The sequence below is a fragment of the Accipiter gentilis genome, chromosome 9 (genome assembly GCF_929443795.1).
Source record: "Accipiter gentilis chromosome 9, bAccGen1.1, whole genome shotgun sequence".
Lineage (NCBI taxonomy): Eukaryota > Metazoa > Chordata > Aves > Accipitriformes > Accipitridae > Astur > Astur gentilis.
In genome coordinates, this window is record NC_064888.1 from 15407327 (window position 1) to 15429421 (window position 22095).

The 22095-nt window shown below is 41.7% G+C and overlaps 1 protein-coding gene across 2 annotated transcripts in view; it reads right to left on the reverse strand.

Moving 5' to 3' along the window:
• ANXA11 (annexin A11) overlaps window positions 1–16693 on the reverse strand; it is a 28124-nt gene extending 11431 nt beyond the window's left edge. Inside the window, exons 1-6 of one of the 2 annotated variants that reach the window (XM_049809855.1) lie at window positions 16535–16693; window positions 4137–4197; window positions 2839–2951; window positions 1132–1509; window positions 518–605; window positions 42–136 (exon numbers count right to left, since the gene is read on the reverse strand). In XM_049809855.1, the coding sequence (XP_049665812.1) occupies window positions 42–136; window positions 518–605; window positions 1132–1509; window positions 2839–2951; window positions 4137–4188 (726 nt within the window). In that variant the 5' untranslated portion in view covers window positions 4189–4197; window positions 16535–16693. Of the gene's footprint in view, window positions 1–41; window positions 137–517; window positions 606–1131; window positions 1510–2838; window positions 2952–4136; window positions 4198–15703; window positions 15893–16534 lie in introns of those variants that run through there. The other variant, XM_049809854.1, reaches the window with a different exon arrangement.
• Between the last annotated feature and the right edge of the window lie 5402 nt (window positions 16694–22095).

Here is a 22095-nt window from a genome sequence, read left to right on the forward strand (position 1 = left end):
AAGTCACTTTCTTCTTCCTTCTGTTCTCATGATGTATTTACCTTTCCATAAGCAGTTTTGAAGGACAGGATGATCTGCTGGCGTTGCTTGTTTGAACGACTTCCAAGACAATCGATAATAGCCTGCTCATCGGTTCCTGTACATGCACACAGACACCACAGAATGAGCATGAGTGTCATGTGAGGACTCAGCTTTCTGTTTGGATTTGATCCTATCTCTCCTAAGCCCAACCAAAGGACATGTATGCCTTTAATTCATCTACAGTAGCTCCTCTTGTGTACAACCACAGAACTTCAAGCTCTACCTCCCAATCATAAAAAACACCAACCCCAAAACCAAATACTAAACTCAGGATGTTGTTTATGCCTACATAAACTCCAATAATTCTTCTGATAACCAAGGACAACCACATGTGTAGTAGCCCACTCAGTACACATGTAACAATGGAGAAAGATCAGTGCTGAATCAAAGCTGCAATTCTACTTTTAACTGAAACGTAAATCCACAGACTGCTCACCGAGTCCCTTCATGGCCTTCCTTAAGACTTCTGCATCCCTCAGAGGGTCAAATCCTGGTGCATCGGTGACTGTGCCTCGGCTCCCATGCTAAAGTCAGACCAAGTTGAGTTGCATATTAGTGTTAATCAGTAAAAGACTGTGTTTTACTACTTAGGAAAGATGACCACCGATGCCAATTTTCTTTTTGTTAGAAAAGTAACAGAGAAAACTCAAAGAAAACTCCACCTTAAACAATTTGTTCATTTCTATACCCAAATTATGAGAAAATGCAAGGTCAAGAAGGTTCACTGATATTAAAACTGCTGTCCAATTAATTACGGTTTGATGAGACTATATATACAACTGGCAGTACTTTGTTAAGTTAGGAAAGGCAAATTTCATTAAATTTGAATTCACGTCAACTCTTGAATAATGTGGTAAAACAGCACTTGTTTCAAGCCATATGAGCTTATATTGCTTGCATTTGGAAAGCATCCATCTATCTCTTCAGCCAAACTTCTTTTCATGACTTTTTTTTCAATTTTAGGGTTGGTTTACACTTACATACACAACAAAAATGTAGAGAAACATATACATGGTCACATCTCAGAACAAAAGCACTGAATGGTCTTACCGTTACAGGAGAGACTGTAGGCCCTGCAGCTCCTGGGTAAGAGGGCATAGAAGGATTCATGCCTGGGCCTGGTGGATAATTTGGCATAGGCTGCTGCCCTGGGTAAGTTGCTGGTGGTTGTCCTGGATAGCCCACAGGCTGCTGACCAGGTGGTGGTGTGGGCTGGCCTGGCACAGTGCCACCTGGGTATCCTGGGTAAGGTGGCACTCCTGATGGTGTATTTCCTCCAGGTGGAGGATACCCTCCATAAGAGGGCTGTTGTCCTGATGGAGGTTGCCCAAAGCCACCTGGAGGGACTGGGGGATAACCCCCAGGTGTTGAAGGATATATGCCTTGTGGTACATTTGTCCCTCCAAAGGTCCCTGCCAGGTTAGATGCCTGCAATGACAGCCAATAAAGCAAGGGATGGGAAGGTGTACAAATGGTTGAGTTTTGTTGATGTGCTTAATACAATACAACCTTCCTCCCCATCAACACAGATAGTTCTGCATCCGCAAAAGACCTTTACAATAATCATGTCTTACTAGCGAGCAAGATAGAAGAAAACCTGTATTCAGTTGACTCTTGCTGTACTGTAATCATCAGCTGCCATACATCAAGAAGCAGAACCGACACATACCTGCCACTGCATCCAGCATTACACACCACTCACATGGAAGAGTGCCAACAGCCATACGCCTCTTATTCTAAAAACTTAGCCAATTAATCCCAGCAACATAAACAGACTTGTCTGTCCATGGCTGGCTTACATGACCACAGCATTATCTGAGTAGAGGGATTTACTACGAGCAACCTCTGGCTGTTCTACAATGCACTAGGTGCATTAGTAGTTTACAACTAGCAAGAGTTCCTGGACTACATTTGGAAAGACATCTGCAGAAACTGCCACAAAGATACTCACTCCACATGCAGTATCATCTTCCCACGTGAGACACTTGGACCCTCTTCTACAGAGGAACCAGAAGAACTGACATTTGATGACTGCAGTGTTCTCAGAAGCTAGTTGCTGTGGATGTTGGTATGTGCACTCTAGATAGTTTGATGCTCATTTTGACTGCTGGCTGCCAAATCACTTCATTTAATCATTGCCTCAGAAAGGCATCTGTAATGCAAATGTCTTCCTACAAACTGTGCATTCGTTATGCAGCATAAGAGATTTCTGAAGACTAAGTTGTCAGAAGTGTCACTCACTTCTACTCTATGCAAAAAAAAAAAAGTCACACTGGAAACATCTGCGATCTGTTAAACATCAGTGCTTATAAGAGATAGCTGATCCCATATTCTTTTCAGGAATGAGTCATTGATTCCTCAAATTGCACAGCCTTGTTCCTTATTCAGACTGGCCATAATCCAGGTAATAGGCAAAATCTGGACTGTGTTTGCCAATGTGAATATATTAACAGTGGACGCTCAGTGTTAATAGTCTGTTCCCCTATTCCTCTGCACAGCAGAAGCCAAGTTATATTAATTTTATGTCCATGACTTTTGAAGTTAGGCTCTTAAATCAACATTTAACTAGTGGTCTGCTTTCCTAAAATAAGGAATAGCTTGCAGTAACCATTTTCTTCAATAGATATTGAATGTTCAACACCTAAACAGACTAAAGGCACGGAACTCAAGCGATAAATTTCTCAGTGGCAATGCCAGAAACACATCTTTGCACTTAAGGAAGTCACAGTAAAACACATTAAATGAAAGCAAACTCACCATTCCAGCCATGTAGTTGGGATTGAACTGATTGGCATAGCCAGCCACGTTTTCTAGACCAATTGGAGGTGGATTTGAAGGGGGATAGGCAGCACCACCCCAAGGACTGCTACCTGAAATCAAACACAGCTGTGCTGAAACAAGACACTACACCTTTTTAAACTTACTACTTATGTTTCTAATGTAATGTCTGTTCAACACTAGCAGTTTGGGAGAAGGAAAATCAACTGAAGAGGTGCAGAGTAGGAGTGCAATTATGATATAAAGAGAATCCTCACTGGATATTTCTAATCATGTTAGTTACCATTGAATCTGTAAGTTCTCATTTAAAACAACTCTAAACATATTTGAAGGTTAACACTCAAGAGTTAATATTATAAACACTGTATTTTGCCTACAGAGTAGTTTCTCTTAAACTACAAAGTTGTCTGGGTATTCCAGTAGGAAGATATTATTAATTCCTTTTAGGCTGCTAATTTGAGAGATGTCTACAGAGCATGACACAGTATATTCACAGCTGCCCAAGTCACAAAACTTGGCTGAGCACAGCAGTACAGTCTTGTCAGCATAGCAGTCTAAGCAAGTCAGAATATTCTGCTGAGAAATAGGATTTCTCCTCCCAGGCTAGTTTGGCTTCTCACTGTACACTGCTTCCCCTTCCCAAGTTAGCTTGCCTAACTCCACATTTCACCATACCCCTGTGACTCCAGTCCTTTCTTTCTACCAACAATACTAACAAATGTAAAGTTCATGACTAACAACTATAAAGTTCAGCCTGATACCAAACAGTAGTTATATATTTAATCAGCTTTGTATTATTATAATTTATATCCTTTTTAACAGCCGTCTCCCTTCTATATACAAGCATCTGCCTAAAACCAGTGAATTAGGGATAATGTCATAATTAAAGCCCTCATTCTTTGTGGGATATGGTTTTAAATTGTGTGACTGATTTCTCCCCGTACTCATTTTTCTCACCAGCTGCGTTCAAGACTCAGTACTGACAGGACACTGTTCCTTGACATTTATTAATTTAGGTCAAATTATGACCATCTCCTAGTGCTGTGTGCTTCATTTGAGGTGAATGAAAACAGACCTTACACGAGCACATGGTAGAGTACCCATATTATATAAATCAGAATCCCCAGCCAAGATAAAATAGGACTTAACAAGAGAGCACAGGAAGCTTCAGTGAGTCACGAAAACGCTGCCCAGTCTTGTTCTTCCCCCATGCCACCCTTCCACTCCAGATAGGGCCACCACTGCCATTTAATGTTTACTTCACCTAAACAACTTACCTGGGGCTGCTGGTGGATATCCACCCGCTGGGGGATAGCCAGGGTAGCTCATTGCAAAGATCTGAAAAGTATGTGTGATACAGTTATTTTCTGTAATGCTTCACCAACTACGCCACATAAAATTAACAGGCAACATGTTTGCAGTAGTTAGTTACCAAAATTTAGACGTAAACTGCACAAGTCACCCAGGCTTTTCCCGGGGAAACTTCTTACCATTTCCTTTTGCTGGATCAATAAACATGTTCAGATTACCTGAACAGTTGTACAGTCACTCCTCAGCCTATTTTTTCTTACTCATTTCAGCTACTACTTACTGCTCACTTTGTCTATCATGTTGTTAAGGTTGTATTACTTGAAAATGCTTACTTTATTGTGCTAAAGTCTCCAGAAGTTTGCAAACTATACAGAACAGTCTTATTAATCAAGAGTAGAAAACCTTCTGACAAACAAGCTACAGCTTCCAAGTGAGTAATTGTATGAGAAGTGTTAGAAGGCATTTAAACGCAAACGTCTGCAAAAGCATAAGGTCAGAGTAAGACGCAGAAGGGATACACTTCATCCTTACAGCATCACCATTAAAAAATGAAGGGTTTACTGAGAGGATAAGGTCACTAGAACAAATTGGATCTCTCAAAGTTGATAGTGCCTCTGTCAGCACAGAAGTGGACAAAGTCATTAGCTGTCCAAAACAGAAGGGGAGGTCAAAAAGGATGGACAGCTAAATGAAGGACAAAACAACAATAATTTTCCAGAATACAGAAAGCCTTATTTTAAACAGAACAATTACCAGGAATAATGATAAAAGTAACTCAAGGAGCTTGTTGCAGATGAAGAAAACATCCACAATCAGTGTTAACTTTTTCAAGGTTATTTTTAGTGACAATCCCTAGTCTATTTTTAAACTGCTGTGCAAACAGTATCCGTTGCCTTTCTTTCCCCTAAAGCACTGCCTTTTGCATCTGGCTTGTTTTGCTGTGTTTTGGATTTCAGCTGTGGAGTTTTGGTTTGGGTTTGGTTTGGGTTTGGGGGGGGTGCTGTTTTTGTGGGATTGTTTTTGTTTTGCATAATCATGTTAACTTCCCTTTCTGGTTTGCATGGCTCTTTTGCATAGCAACAGTGGAATGGAAAAACACTTTTTTTTTTTTAAAGGAAAATACAATTGGGAAATCTTCAATTTATTTAAAAACTGTTTGGACTTCATGTTGCATGTACTCATTTAAATTTAATAATAAATAAACTAGCAGAAATTACAACGAACAGAGCAGACTAAAAGTTATAACCCTACCTTACATTTACTCCAGTGTGTAAAGTTTCCAACAGACTCAACAAGTAAGTGAACACAGTTTCTCAGCATTAGAAAAAGCATGTTTACCAGTAAATCTATATGGGATGCCTTTAACTGGAAAAAAAAACCCTATTTCTGTGTATGTAAATTTAACTACTGCCCTTCCATTTGTGCCATTTGTTCATTCTCCATCCCCCCCTACAAACAGAAGTGTGAAGTGGGATCAGCCAGGAGTATAACCATTACCCCAACATCACACCCTTTTCCTCTTCCAATGGGTGTTAACAGAATTAACAATTCACAGAGCTCCACACATGAGGAAACCAAGCAGGACACACAGCTAGGAAACTTGCTGACATTTTACAGAATCAGGCTTTAAATCAGTAAACTGTCAATCACAAATGGCTATATTTAAACCTCAAGAAAGGTCTGGGGAAGTCAAAGCCAGCTACAACCCTCATGGCCCAATTCTGCATATTCAACTGTAAGAATAGACTACAGATTAGCTAACATGACACCGTCCATAACCAGATTATATCTGAAGGGTAAAGGCTCATAGAAATTTTTACATCATATGAGATGCTGTCGTGGTTTAACCCCAGCCAGCAACTAAGCACCACGCAGCCGCTCACTCATTCCCCCCAACCAGTGGGATGGGGGAGAAAATCAGGAAGAAAGAAGTAAAACTCCTGGGTTGAGATAAGAACGGTTTAATATAACAGAAAAGAAGAAACTAATAATTATAATGATAACACTAATAAAATGACAACAGTAGTAATAAAAGGATTGGAATGTACAAATGATGCGCAGGGCAATTGCTCACCACCCGCCGACCGACACCCAGCCAGTCCCCCAGCGGCGATTCCCTGCCCCCACTCCCCAGTTCCTATACTAGATGTGACGTCCCATGGTATGGAATACACCGTTGGCCACTTTGGGTCAGGTGCCCTGGCTGTGTCCCCTCCCAACTTCTTGTGCCCCTCCAGCCTTCTCGCTGGCTGGGCATGAGAAGCTGAAAAATCCTTGATTATAGTCTAAACACTACTGAGCAACAACTGAAAACATCAGTGTGTTATCAACATTCTTCGCATGCTGAACTCAAAACATAGCACTGTACCAGCTACTAGGAAGACAGTTAACTCTATCCCAGCTGAAACCAGGACAGATGCTTACAAGATGCTCTCGATAGCATGGTAAATGTATTTCCCACATTCCCTTCAGCCCTGGTTTCCAATGAGATCTTTCACTGCAGTGCTATCTAGGAGTTTTGGAATAACTTAAACATCAAGGCTGCTGAAAAGACGACAAGCTTTTCATTATACATGCACTCCTCTACATGACTAAGCTCTATGTAATTTTTCATTGCATATGAAAACACAGTGCGTAAGACCTACAGCACCAAATCCGGCATAAAATTACTGTGCAATATACACAAGAGGGCACAACCTCCACACACAGAAGACATGAGGGAGATCAAGTTTATTTTTCCAGGTGTGCCCAATGGCATACCCTACATTTAGATTTGGTTCCTATCTGTGTCCCTTTTTAAAGCTAGAAGCTAAATCTTGGAAATAGGTCTCTCATGGCCATCCCTGTAGTTCTGCAAAATAATGAATTTTTATTTTTGAATATTCACTGATGCTAAATAAAGAGCATACAGGTACGGCAGCAGCTGCATGGGGTCTTTTTCAATGCTCTAGAGAGACAGTGTTCCAGCCTGAACATCTTCAAAATGTCACCGCACTTCACTGCAACTTTACGGAACTTGATAAAGCTGAACACTTTAATAAATAGATGCAAATATGGTTATAAAACCCATCCAAAGAACACTTGGAAGATATTGCTATCCCAAGGGAATCACAACTGCTGGAGGCAATGCCTGCTGTTACGCATACAAGGACTGTTAAACCCCAAAAAGCTCATGAGGCCAAAAAGCAAAAATTCAACATTTCTGATTAGAGCTGAAAGCAAAACACATATTCTCCCTCTCTGCTGGAAAAAGAGCAGGCGGCTTCCTCCCTCCTGGTGCTTCACCATGCTCCTATCAGCCTGCACACAGGCATGTTTGATCGCTGGAGGGAGCTGCCAGGCCACAGCATACGTGGCAGCAGGGGAGCTGCACAGCCTGCTGCCATCGCTGCCCACGCTGCCAGCTCTGCTCCACTGCTGCCTCCGGGCAGGTTCGGGTGCATGGAAGTGGAGACAGAACACGAAAAAAAGTAAAAAAAAAATCAAGAGAAGGCAGCCTGGCACTTCAGAGCCTTGATACATCAGTAATTTGCTTTACATAATAAAACATAGCCATGGTACTAAAATAAAAAAGAACAATTATTACTCAAGTAACTCAAAAAAACCAAACAAAAAAACCCTGCAACCCAGATTCTTAGCACACTTAATGCTTACTATTACAGCATTGAAATAAATTTATTTTTTCTTCATGTGTAACCATTTTTATTTATTTATTTGTTAGCTTCACGTGTAAATACAATAATGACAGGATACTAAAAAATAAATTATAAGATGCCTTTTTGATAAGGCTTTAGGTACAAATTTAAGGCAAAAAGGCTTGGGGTTTTTTTTTGTGGTAGAGGGCAGGGAGCAATGGGATAGGCATTGTTCTTAGCAGGGTTGTTTTCTTGCTTTTAATCCTATGTAGAACGTTCCTTTCAAACTGAAAAAATATTAAAAGAGCCTTTAGCACTTAAAGCTGAGGTTAAGAAATAATGGCTAACTTCATTAGCAATCTGAAAAAAATGGTTTTATATATATATATATATATGTTTCACTTGCTTCTTTTGAACACTGCATTCATCCAGGACTTTTCTAAGGGGAATTTCTCCCACACTGGTTTGATTCCAGGCAAACTAGATCCACAAACACACCGACTCACATTCAAAAACTTCCCTCATCACCACCTTTTCCATACTTCAAGTCTCTGTTGGCCACTTCTCTAACTTAGCAAATATTTAGCCCCCTAAGTTAACTTTCCCAACCATTCCCACAACCTTGTCTCCATTTCATCTTCTAAGTCCATCTTCCCAAATTTCTTGTGCTACATCCATGACATCTTACTAAAACTGTTAGTGATGAGTGGCACTTGCCTGCTGACAATAAAGTGGTGACATAGGCCAGAGTACAGAAGTTGCAGAAGTCCACCCTGCTATACAAATACTGTCTGGGTTCAATACAGCAACAGCAAGGTCTGTGTTTGCTCAGCCATAAAAGAAGTAGTGCGTAAAAGGAGGAAAAACATCCAAACACCCAAACCACACACACAGAAAGAGGGAGTACCATGAAGAAAATACAGAACAAATACTGATAAGGTCCTCTCCCTGTTCCCAGTGTTCACCCTGGAGGTCCACCTCAAAACTCTAAGTAAAGATCTGAGGTTTTACTCCCTCAGTGGACATCGCTGTCTCACTTCACATTGCAAGCCACGAACAGCTAGGGCTCTTGAACATTTTCCTGCTGCTTTGGCAAAGCTAAGAGGGAACAGACTTGGTCATAAGAGATTAATCTGTGGCATACTTTCAATGGGAATCTTGAGCATACGCTCCTCTGAGCCACAGCACAGCAGAAAAGGACTACAACTGGAGCTATTTCTAACAGAACTACAAATTACACAATAATGGCAGAAGTAAAGAATAAAATTTTAAGGCTGTCAGAAAACTTCCGTTTCAAGGTGCAATAGAAATGAGCTCAGCAACCACATTCACACCCGTTCCAGGAATTTATTTAGTGGCTGCTGTTCAGGTTCCAGCTATGCCAAGGTCCAATAATTTGAGTGCAAAAAAGAATGAAGAGACCATGGCCTATATTTGTTCAAAATAATTTGTTTAATTATGCCTATTTCCCAGGGAACACTGAGTAAAGTTAAACCCTTGGCCTTTACTCCTCCTCCAGGTTAATTACCAGGATGTAGTACAAGAGGCTGCAGTACAAAATGCTGCCTAAAGCTATAAATTACAAAACCTGCTTTGAGACCGATCCCTGATTATGAAACCAGCAGAACAGAATTTATCACCTTACAACATGCTGTAGATTTTCATCAGTAGTGAACTGAGGCATCCACCACTGTGCTTCTGCAAGACAAGGACAAGCCACAGTCAGCATCAGACTACCTAACTGCTATTTTACCAGCCTGAGCAAGATTTATCTTTGACTTACACACTGCAGCATAGAAGTTGTTCTCTCCTGTACGAGGTGTAATGTTCTTCATCCTGACAGATAAAAAGCCCTGCAATTTGGTTTTCCATTAAGTCTTCTGTGTATGTGACTCTCTGTCTAGTGTTCCTTTCACTAGGAAAAAACTAATTTAGTAGAATGGGTTCCGCTTCCAACAGGGCTTAATGTAGCTGAGTTCATGCCAGCCAAAACTCAGGAAACCTCTTTTACACAGAACTTATCATTCATAGTTTGCCTTTAGGAACCTTTACTGGTCTTCATCCAAAAATGTATACTTGAAGAGTACCATTTCCTACAAAAAGATGTTTCTTTAGAAAAGAAAAAAACAACCCACAGCTCTGAATAGATGGTAAAACAGAAATTCAAATAAGGGGTCTTTTTCAAACTACCCATTTGAACTGCTTGCTAGTATTACGAGTGAGGAGCACTGCCAGTTTTGATGATCCTTCTAATTCAATATCATCATCATCATTATCACAGAAATACTTTATTGGAAGATAATCTAGCATTTTTTGACCTGCTGGGGTAAGTGAGGAGCGGGGGGAAGCATCAGAAAGGTAGCACTGACAAGCCTTAGTCCAAGTAAGGTAGAGCAGAAGAGAGATGTTATGTCCAACAAAGAATAGCTGAATAGGAAGATGGACCCATAAGCCACAACCGAGCTGTAAAAACGTTAAATAAGAACATTCATTTAATTGATAATTTCCACTGACAGAAGCATAAACTGTGATGCTACAGTCATACCACTGCAGGAGATGCTAACACGAGGCAATTGTGTCACGGATTCTAGACAAAAGTGCGAATATTCACACTTCAGTTCTCAAACCTCTAGCAACAAGAAGTTAAATTTAAAACTACATATAAGATTATCCCACTTCAAACATTTTATACTGTTAAAACAGTACTTGAAGAGTAATTTGAACAGTGTTAGAAACACTCCATGCAACAGAGAAACACATGAGAATATATGACCAAAATAAGATTCTCCAAGAGAGCAAAACAACTGCTTTGATGATACCTGCACCAGTACAAACTTTGTCTTTCACAGAATAACTTAGGTTAGAAGTTACTTCTGAGATCATCTATTCCACAAGGTATTTCCCAGATGACTCACTCTGACCTACAACTAGTACCTTTCATTGCCTGCTTTTATTGGCTAGTGAGAAAACAAAACAAAACAAAACAAAAACGACACCACATTCAACTAAGACCTCAGAAGCCTGAAAAGGATAATTCTGATCTAACAGGCAACTCAGCCATTTCATGACAAAGGTTTTAAACTCCTAGTAACAATAACCAGCATCTGCCACACCATAGCAGCAAATAGGGACCAAAAGCTCCCATAACCAGCCCCCTTGCCTCCTTCATGAGACAGGCTCATCCCAGCTTGAGTGTACTCTCCTCTCACTGGTACATCTCCTTGATCACTCAAGACCCACACCCTTCACAGAGGGTCAAAATTTGAAAGGACAAGTAGGCCAACCTCATATTCTAGCTGCCAGCAGAACCGGATCTGCCAGAGACAGCAATGAAACACCAATGACCAGCACTGAACCAGAGAAGACAACAGGTTGAACAGAAAGACACATACTTTTGTGCTTGGACTTTTGTCTTAAGGGGCCAAACAGCAGAGAACAGGGGAGAGGGGAAAAAGGTAGTATAAAGTTATGACTCAGTGGCAGCATTTCATCATTGTGAAGATCCTGCTTATGTAGCTAAACATTTATTCCCCCAGCATATGGTTTCAGTCAGTATCTGTTACTTTTCTGGGAAGATCACAGACCTCTTTGGGCTTACATATCAGTCCCTACATATATACTCAAGGCAACAAAACCCAAAGAACTTCACTGAGCCGCATGGACTCTCAAGATCCATGTGCAGCAAAGGCGTGAGTTAAATTCCTGGAGCTTCACTTTGGCTTCCTACTCTGCCCTGATCCAAGTGCTTCCTTTTGTAGCACACTCTTGCAATGTTCTCTTTGGAGTATTTACAATACAGACAGTCAAAACATATATGGCAACACAAAGACACTTTCCTAGCAACACAACAAGCAAGAAATAATACCAAAATAGGTTTATGAGATGTTTGAAGAAATAATAGAACGAGGTTGTTCTATTTCAAACTCATAACTTGTCGTATACAATAATTTGTTATAAAAAACAGTCATGCTGTAAATAGTCTGAATTATGTTCTCAACTGACTAATGCTTCAAGGATTTATACTCCATCTATTTTAAGTTCTACCATGCAAGAACCCACTTTTACATCATCAGCTCAAGTCAGACTAGGTAAGTACCAATTACTCCATTGCACAAAGTACACTCTGTGTGGGAAATCCTACACAACTAAAGCAACAGTGTAACATTCAGTACTCTAAAACAGTTACTAGAAAAACACCTAATTGTTCATTTTATACCACTGATTTTTAATTAGCTTCTGTGCCCAGGCCTGAAGTGCAGAGGCAGGGAGTGGTCCCGCTGCGAAAGCAGAGGGCTCCAGGGCTCCCCAGCCCTGCAAGGCAACAGAAACAAAAGGACGATGAAAGTTTTCCATTAGGGCCCCTGCCAGTACTTCCTACATGTACATTGTTCGGGCTGCAGAAGCAGCCAAATAACACCAAGCTGTTCAAGTGACAGCTCCACACTTACAGGCACACTGACAGGACCTGCATGGGACCTTAGTTAAAAGCTGTATGGATGTACCCTATGCTGCACATGAAACCTCTGTGCTCTGCACCTGGCTGACAGCCTTGGGACTCCCCAGCTGAAAGACAGGTAAATATGAGTCTGCAAATACATGAACTTTTTCTTAAAGGGGACAGCTTTCATGCTGTCTAGACAGTGAAGGGCTTACAGGCACAGCCGTCCGGCAATGCTAGGAAGATTATTACTTGTCAGTGAGCAAATGGATGTCCTTTGTTCATTCCTGACTGTAAAGAATTACTGATTTTCAGCTGATTGATTAATTCATTCCAGGAACTGACTTATTCAAGAAAAAAACAATTTTGCATAGCAAACTAGAAAGCCAGGTATTTCACAACAACCATAAACAAGGGAAGTTAAAAGAAAGCAAGACTATGGCCTTCAAATCTAGTCTGCGCATGGGATCAGCAAACTTTAACCCTTAAAGCTTATTACTGAAAAAGAAGTGTTTTTCCCCCTGAAGTGTAACATTTGTAAGATACATTTAGTCTCCTAGCTAATGGAAAACTGAGTATTTTCAAAACACTGTCAAGTGCAGCCAATAACCAGTTATTTGGACTATAGATAGGCACAGTGTTTACAGAATGAGTGCAATTTTCCAAACTTAAAGTTGTTCTCTCTAGCAACAATAAAAGGGATATTCACACCATCTGCTTTAGGCAACTTAAGCACCTAATTTAGAGCAACGTGCTAGGCCAAAGTCAGAAATCTAACATGCTTCTTTTACCCAAGCGAGAGGTCTTTGGGAAAGTGAATTAGATGTATAAGTTAATCACAGCTAGTATCGCTTTGCATGCATATTCACTGAACGGCTATAGGAAAGCTTAGCACAAACAGAGGCCTTGCAAAGATTTAAAACTAATTTGAATCTTTAATATGGGATTAATTTGGTTGACAGTTCTTAAACCTGCCAGAAAGAAGCTGGGATCCAAAAGCCTGAAATCAGAGGCCCACCTCTCCTAATGATGAAATGAATACTAATTAATGGCTCCAAAGAAGGAAGGAAACTGTTAAGTCTAGTGCTTCCTTAAGACAACAGCTGAGCTAAAGCTAGAACAGAGCAACCTACTGGTGACACTTTCCCAGTCCCCTCAGAAAATAACTACCCATGCTTTGTAGTAAAAATAAAAAGCTTTTAACCTTCCCTATTACCGAATAAGACAGCACCTTCTCTCTCAAACAGACTCCATGTAAGGAAAAAAAGGAAGCAATGTCTAGGAAGGACTTCTTTCCATTTCTTTGTATATCTTAGAAAAGAATGTTGCTACCAATCGGACAGCACAGTGACACTCTGCACTGCACAGGTAACAGCCAGGTAGCGGGACTGTGTGGGGCTGTGTTTGTTTTTTTCAACAAAAACATGAAGTCTACTCAGTGTAAGTCCTTACAATCTAATGGTTAGCACTGGTCCGCACTCAGCATCTGTGACAGCTGAAAAGTATGAATACAATTTCACACATACACACAAAAAACCAGCTGCTAAGCATAGGCAGGGTTGGCTGCCTACCCATCACAAGCACATAGTAAAATTGTCTCTTAGAAGGACACCAGCAAGTCCCACTCTGACCCGTAACTGACTTGAAGCTTGTCCCAGCCAGGATCTAACCACCTATCAAGATTTTGTAGTGAGATCTGATAAAATCTGGAACAAACTTGAAGCAACAATAGAAGTAATAAACTGTAAATACTTGCTGCTGCCCTTTTGCTTACTTATCTACCACTTGCGGTACTGTACCACATTCTCCCCAGCTTGGGGAACTGCCTGAAGGAAATTCAGCATTTATATCAAACACACCTGCTTTCATGTAAACTGGCAACAGCAAAACCAAAGGGACCACCTCAGCTTTGGTGCATGACAACTCAGTTTTCAAATGGGTGAAAGTGTTGCTCACAGGACCATAAACATTCAGCCTTTTATTTTTATTTTTCTTTTTTTTTAAAAAAAGGCTTTTACTACTTTCTTTTAAAGCAAACCAAAACAAAAGTCACTACATACAGCTGACAAGTCTCCACCCTTATTTCTAATAGTTTATATAATACAATTTTATAATATATCCAATAAGGAACATGTTTCAAGGTAGCAGACATAAAAGTATGAAATAAAATAAATTACATTGGTGCTGTTACTCAGTTGTATACTTAATTCAAGGGAAGCCTCTAACTGCAATTTGAAGCTGACAGAGAAGTTTCTATGGACGATTACACAGAGCCTTGGCTAAATATAAATTAAACTTTCAAGTTCTTAAAAAGCCCTGCTCTTTCTGTAGCTGCCATTAAACCATCTGCTCTTTTTAATTACATCTCTGCTTTAACTACAGCTTCCTTTTTTTTTATCCCTAGATCACTACCACAGAACTAACACAGGCTCTATCTTAGCTCTGATTAACGTAACGTTATTGAACAGACCCTCTAGACACTTCATCTTCTGAAACTTGCTAGACATCTAGGAAACAGCATCTCATGTGGCCTTCAAACCAGAAAGACCTCTTGGCTTGACTTTCTGTAGTAGATTGGATTATGTGTTTTAAGTTGTTATCTAACACTACAGTCTTTACAATATTTTTTCTTTAATATACTGACTACGTAAATACCTCCATAAGATAGCTCCATCACACTATGGTTTTCCTATATCTTTTAGTGACTTTTGACATTTCACAGTATTTCCAGTCTGGCAATTCAAAACTTCTGGGAACTATAGAGAACAAGCTAAAGAAGTGACATAGTGTATCAATGAGTGTGATGACTACTCCAGAAACTTTAAGTCCAGATTCACAGAGACATTTTGGCTCTTAACCTCATACTGAGGTCAGGCAACAGAAAGGTACATAAATACTGTTGTTGACATAGACATAAAATCATTGGGCCCTTCAAACTCTTCCTGAATCTGTATTATATATGGCATACCGTATTATATACGATGCTTTGGGGGCGCAGTGGGTGGGAGGAAGTCACAAGAGTAGCTACAGAGGCACTTTCAGGAAGAAGAAATTCAGCAGAAATGCAGTGGGGACTGGGCCACAGGCAAAACTAGAAGCAAGGCCCAGTGCAAGTTATCTGCTTCATCAGTGGGAGGAGAGTGGTCCACATGACTCTTACAGCAGCTCTAAAACCAGGAAGTTAGAGAAATAGCCAAGCATTTGGGGAAAGCATTCATGCACTCAAGCCTTATAGCAGCCGTACGCTAGCACCGTTTTTGTACCGTTTCTGATGTTACTGTGCACCAGTAGAGCACTGACTCACTCAACAGAAAATACCGTGTGCTGGGGCAGGGGGATTGAACCCCCTCACCTCCTACAACAGCCAGGCTTTTAGATGCACAAAAACCTACTAAATTAGCTCCTTCATCAAAACACATTGCACCACCACTTTTCCCTCTTGTAACTCTTCTCTCCACACCTTCCCCTCAGTCCTTCTGCTCCAATGCATCTGTCCCCATTCCTGGCTGAGCTGCTCTCCATGCTTCTGCCGCTCCCTTCAGAAGATCTCTCCCTCAACTCTTCCTCCTTACCAGGAGGAGGCTTCCAGGAACTACCATTAATCTGATAAACGAGGAAAAAACATCCCAAGAAGATACTCCCCACTGCCCAGCCTCCCTTCTCCAGAAACAGGACGGGGACAGGGAAGAAAAGTCCTTTTCTGAATATGGAGATGTTTATGCTGTTTTCTGTCTTACGTATAGAGACGTTTTCTGTCTTACACAAGGTATAGCCAAAGTTTAAGAGTTTGTGTTTCAAGACACTTTTAAGTATGTGCAGCGTGTAAGAAAAAGTAAAGCACGTTACAAGCACTTTGTAGAAAGGGACGTTTGGTTAAAAAAAAGCATTGTGTAACGGCTCTGACAAGACTACCATCTTAGGCTTCTTCCTCTTGTTAACCATACCATAAAAATCACAAGCTCGAGATAAGCTGAGGACACAGGCAAAACACCGAACTGCAACTGCGAGAGCAAAACACTCATTTTCCTCCGAAACCGCCTCATTTGCCTATGAAGCAGGAGCAGCTTTCTACGAACCGCGGAGCTGCCGCGGGCCCCGACCTCCCCGGACACCAGCCCCGGGGCCACTGTCTGTCACCCCGAGTGCGCCACGGCTGCTGCTGCCGCCCCCTCCGGGCGGACGCCAGCTCCCCCGCCACCCCGCGGACACCGGCCCGGCCCGCAGCCCCGCGCCACTGGGTGCCACTCGCCCCTCTTCCCCCGGCCCGGCCCGGCCCGTCGGTGGCTCCTACCGCGGGTCCTCAGCAGCCGCCGCCCCTCCTGACGGCTCGGTAGCGCTGTGAGGCGCTGGCGGCGGGAGCGCAGGAGGAGGAGGAGGAGGAAGGAGGAGGAGGAACCGCTGCGGCCGCGGCTCCTTCCGCCCGCCCCGCCGCCGGCCGCGGTGCGAGGGAGGGCCGGGGGCGGGGAAACGGCGGCCGAGCCCGGGCGGTGGAAAAGGTGACAGGGCTGCGGCGGGGCCCGCTCCCGGCCGCCCCGCCCGCAGCGGCAGCTGTGCTGTCCCGGCCCGGGGGGAAGGGCCGCCGCGGCCCAGGCGAGGGAGGCGGCGTTCCTCAGCGACCCGCCTTGACGGGGCCTGCGGGGCAGCTCTCAGTCAGCGCCCCGCGCCCCGCGGGGGCGGCCCGCGGCAGGGCAGCCTCGGCGGCTGCTGGCTGGGAACGAGTTGGCGAGCTCAGGTTTGACTAAAAGGCGATTGCGAGTGACAGGTCCGTTTCGTGAGGCACAAAACGGGGAAAGAAGGAACTCCACCCACCACAGGGGCAGCCTGGGCTTTCCCCTGCGATACGTCGTCTCCTGAGGGCGAGCGGGCGACACGGCTGCCGCCGCACCACATCGGGGAAGCTGCGGCCCAAGTCAAGGTCCTGAGCGGTCAGCGTAACGCCGGATTTAGACCCAGAAGCTGACCGCTTTCACCAGGAATTCATAAAACATGCAGAAGGCGTGTTTTCCAGGCAAGGTGGGACAGAACCCCCCGTTATCTGCCGTACGATACACATTTCCTCCGGTAAAAGTCTACAAAAATTTTAGAGGAAGGACACTTCTCACGTTGACCTTTTCTAGTACAAGCAGTACTAGCTAAACGCTTCAATAAACATCTTTTTTCCTACATGCATTCTTTAAAGATGAGTGAAGTTGCTCACATGGAAGCATTTAGAGAGACAAAACAAAATAACAAAAATGAAAAATAAAAAGGCCTAGCATTTTCCAGTTAGATTTCTTTTGCCAAGACACTCATCGAAATAACATAGCGGACTGAATCACGGCATTATACAACTTGGACAGGGAATTAACTCTTCTTTGCAGCTGGGTTTTTTTGCAAACAGGGTCTCAGAACCTCCTTTCCAGTGCTCGCTTCCCTCATACGTATGCTTTGTAACAGGTGATTTCATTTAGAACTAAACTAATTTTGATGGATGTGTTCATGCTTCTTAAAGCATACGTCCTGTTCACCCACCAACTCCTTTCAGTGCAGGGGCTGGTTTTTCTTCTCCTCCGTACAATTTCAACATACCATCATGGCCAATCATTGAAATACAACAGCTGCGATGGAACTAATCCCTTTTTTTTTTTTTTTTTCCTCATCAGAATTTTAACTGCCACCACAGAGGCCAAGGCCACACCCATGGGAGAAAGCTAAACCTAAAGTAGTCCAAAGCAGGTGAAAACGTTTATTTCAATTTAAGAATGGCTAATCGTGGTTTAGGATAAATTATAAGTTTATTCCCATCTGATTTTAGGCCTTACTGATAAAGACATTTCTAATTAATAGGCAAAGCTAAACATCAACACAGGTTTTGATGCAGAGTCTAGTGTGATGTTCACTGTGCAGGTGGATGGAGAAATTAAGATGTGCCCACAGAGAAGCTCATGGAATCATAGAATTGTTTAGGTTGGAAAAGACAACTTTAAGATCGTTGAGTCCAATCATCAACCCAACACCACAATGCTCACTAAACCATGTCCTGAAAATATGCATATGCAAAGAAGGCCAGGGATCATTGTGCTCTCACTATGCTGGTAGAGCTCTTCTTGGAAGTTAACTTATCTGACCTCTGCCAGCCGAAAAGGGCCACATTAGCTTTAACAGGACAGTTTTGTTAATCAGAGTAATTTTGACGGAAACAGGTTAGGAGCCGTTCAGAAGAGCTGCTACTCCCATCCCATGAGCACATAGTGATCTCTACAAAGGGTTACTTCTTCCAGCAAGATTTGGAAAATAACATATTTCTGCAACTTGAGTACTGTTATTTTCTCATGTAGAAAAGCCCTTTGAGTATCATGCCTAGGCTGGAAGGGATGTATGAGGAAGCTTGTACTGCTGCAACCAGCCCAGTATTTATTCCATACCCGGTTGTGCTCGGTTTGAAGTCAATTGCAATGTTCCATGGATTTAACTAAGGTCCAGGTTTGGCTCATTTCTATGAATCCCTGTATTTATCCAGCCTCAGTGGCTGGAAGTCCCACACCTTCGACACTGCATTCATAAACAGAAAGCTGGGCTAGCTATGGCAGCATATGGAATATTTTTCTGACAAGGAAACCATTGTATGCAAACCCCACTAGCTGCCATTTCCAGACAGTCAAGGAGTGAGGCATTTGCTTAACATACTTAATTTCTGGAAATTTTTCCACAGGAATGATAACCTCCAAGCCCACGCTTTTTGGGAGCTTTGGCTGGAGCAAATCCCTCATCCTGCAAAACGTGTTATGGGTAGCAAATATTCTTGTCAGTAAAAGAAAAAGATATCATGTTGCAGTAGGTTTGGCAGCGTGTTTTATCAGTAAAAATTCATCAAATTATGAGAACCTGTGAAAAGTGATCCAAGTGTAAGCAATATAGTATAGCCTGCTTGGAAACATAGGCAACCCAAAACAGTAACTTTAACTTCCATAGACATCTTGATGGAGACTGAATTCCCAAACTGCCTCTGAGGCAAAAAATAAGCACTGGGGGAAATTTTGTTAGCAATATGAATGTTGTGACTAAGGCTTCACTATTCATTCAACACCACGTTCTCTGGCTGTTGGGGTTCTTACCTGCTCTGTTTCTTTCATACTTCCACAGGGCAAAGGGATTCCCGATGCCCTTGGAGAGAGGACACCCATGTGTCATGTCACCCCAAACATATAAAAATACACAGTTACATAAAATATGGACAGCATTTTCAGAAGGAGGATATGTGAATTTCAGTGTTACAGAGCTAGATGTAACTTGCACAGTAGATTGTTACATCCCTTCAAGTTTATTAAAATAAAAAGAGATGTTAACAGAAACTCCACATGCAGCCCACTTCTGTTCACCTTCAGCAGCATGACATCTGGTACTCCCACAGAGACGTTCACAGTATAGTTCCTGCCAAAAAGGGACAAGGCCACTCTCTCCTTTCAACCCTTCACTTCCAGCCAGGCTTTATTTGATCCTTGTTAGATGAGCTTAGCTGTATCATGGATTCCTACCAGCAGGATAGATCTAAGAGCCTTAAGATTTCCGACTAGGACTCTCCTCTATATCTTTGTAACACATTTCATCTCAAAAGTACATTAGAACAGTTTACTGGTGAAGTAAATATTATGTCATAATTTGATTTACTACTTCTCTAGAGCAGAATGTAATTGCAGCCATTTTCCTTAAAAGTCTACAAAAGGAAAAGTATGCAGAAACATGTAGTATAGTCTACTATATGACATATATTTATTATATGTATGTTATATTATATACCTACCTTTTAAGACTGGTTTTCAATCAGTTCAGTTTAGGAAACCTAAGCCCAGCCTGGAAGTGGAACCACTCCAACACGCAGTTCCGAAGGTAACCACAGAAGCCATGCTGTGCAGCTGATAGAGGGGGAAAAACAAGGATATTTTCTCCAGTTAAAATTACAGGAAGCCTACCAATAAGTTTTAATATTTTTTTTTTTTTCAGTCTTTAGGGTTTTAATATTTAAACTGGTATTTAGCCAGGATAGAATCCCTAAACCTCATGTGCTATGCACTTTGAATAGAGGTTTACTTTTACGCATATTAACAACTGTATTAGGATTTCAAACCAAATGCATATGGACAGTGATACCACAGCCAGGATAAGACAGCAGCAAATGAGGCCTAGAATCCTTGGTGTTGGGATAGGTGAGAGTTTGTATATCATCTGAAGCATAGTCATACTGCTTTCTGACATCGTGCCAGTATTGACTCAGTACCAATTCAGAGAAATCTTTGTGGGAGAACCCACAAAATCATAGCAGCATTTCTTGCAAGCACTGCATCTAGTGCATCTTCCAAACTTCAGTTCCAAACTCATACTTTTCAAAGGGGATTTGACCTTAGACCTGTGTAGGTCTTCAGTACACAGGATTTTTGCTGAAAGTTTTCTTGCACATACTTTGCATTTTTCCCAGAACAATCATGCTGGGAGCTTTGATTGTGGAGCTATCTATCTGAACACCCTCCCCTGTTACTGAATTCATTCAAATTAAGATAAGAGCTAATTCTACACTCCAGGCTATACAAGCTATGGAGTGTTGAGTGTGCATTTGTATGTAAACCATCACCCTTTGCATGCAGCAGAATATAGTCTTGAAATAAACAATTTCATCAAGGAGTAACAGATGGAAGTGCTTTAGTTTCCATTTTGTATTAACACAAACTTGTCCTTAAAGCGTTACAATTGGATAGCTCTGTGTTTTACTGCTTGGTGGACATAACCTGGCTTACTTTGGTGGGCTGATACCTTGCAACGCACACTTACAGAAGTCACTAGTTCAGCCTATTGCAGGTCAGTTTTTCTACAGTTTGTTTAGATCTTCTGCTTTGAGTTGTATCTTGTACAAAATTGAATTCTGAACTCCAATTAACATCTAATTCCAAGTAATAGAGTTAGATAACAGGAAAAGGAGCTCACAGAAACAGACTGAACTGGCCCTGGCATGCACACCCCACCTACTCCTGCAGAGTTTAAGCTCCCAATATGGGAAAATAGATAAATATTTGCTAATATTTTTAAGTACTTCTGAATGCAATTCAATTGGGTGTCTGGGAAACCCATCTGAATGGGTTCTAAATCATCCATTTATCCCTACGTGTCAACTGTGGCAGCTTGCAATACCATTTTCAACTCTTTGCTTCCTCATTGTAGATGACTTTCCAGCCCCACAAAGTTTCTGGGTGGAACTTAATATGACATAAACACATATACCTGCCTTTTTTTTTTTTCTTCCTCGGTCTCCAGGAAATGGAGCGTGAAGCAACTTGGGCAATCTGACACAACAGTATCACAGAGAGCTTTCAAATCAAAGTCAATAGGTGAGCAGAGACTTCCTCCTCTTGGGCAGAAGAAAAGCAATGTTCTCTGATAAATTCACAGGAAGCTGAAGAGACTTACCCAACCAGTTTCTTTGGGATTTTCCATACTGCAAATGCAGATTAAAACGTTAAAGAAAGACTTTCATTATAACTTGTATGTAAACTAAGAAAGCATGAGCTATTACAAGTACCTACACCTACAATATCAGAGACTTGACAATCCTTGTGTTTACAGACACCATACTCCATATTTCCAGCCATTTAGAAGAAAAAGGTTATTATCCCACAAATATTAAGAAATTATTTACAAAAGGAAAAGTGCCAATGTTTTGTGAAGTCATGCAAATAACATTTTGTCCTCTTAACTGACCCCAATTTCCATATGTTGCAGGTGAATTATTAAGAGAAGTCATTGCTGTAGGGTTAACCGAAAGGTTTTATTAAACAGTGATGGAATGATGATAAAACAATTATTAAACAATAATTAAACAGCAAA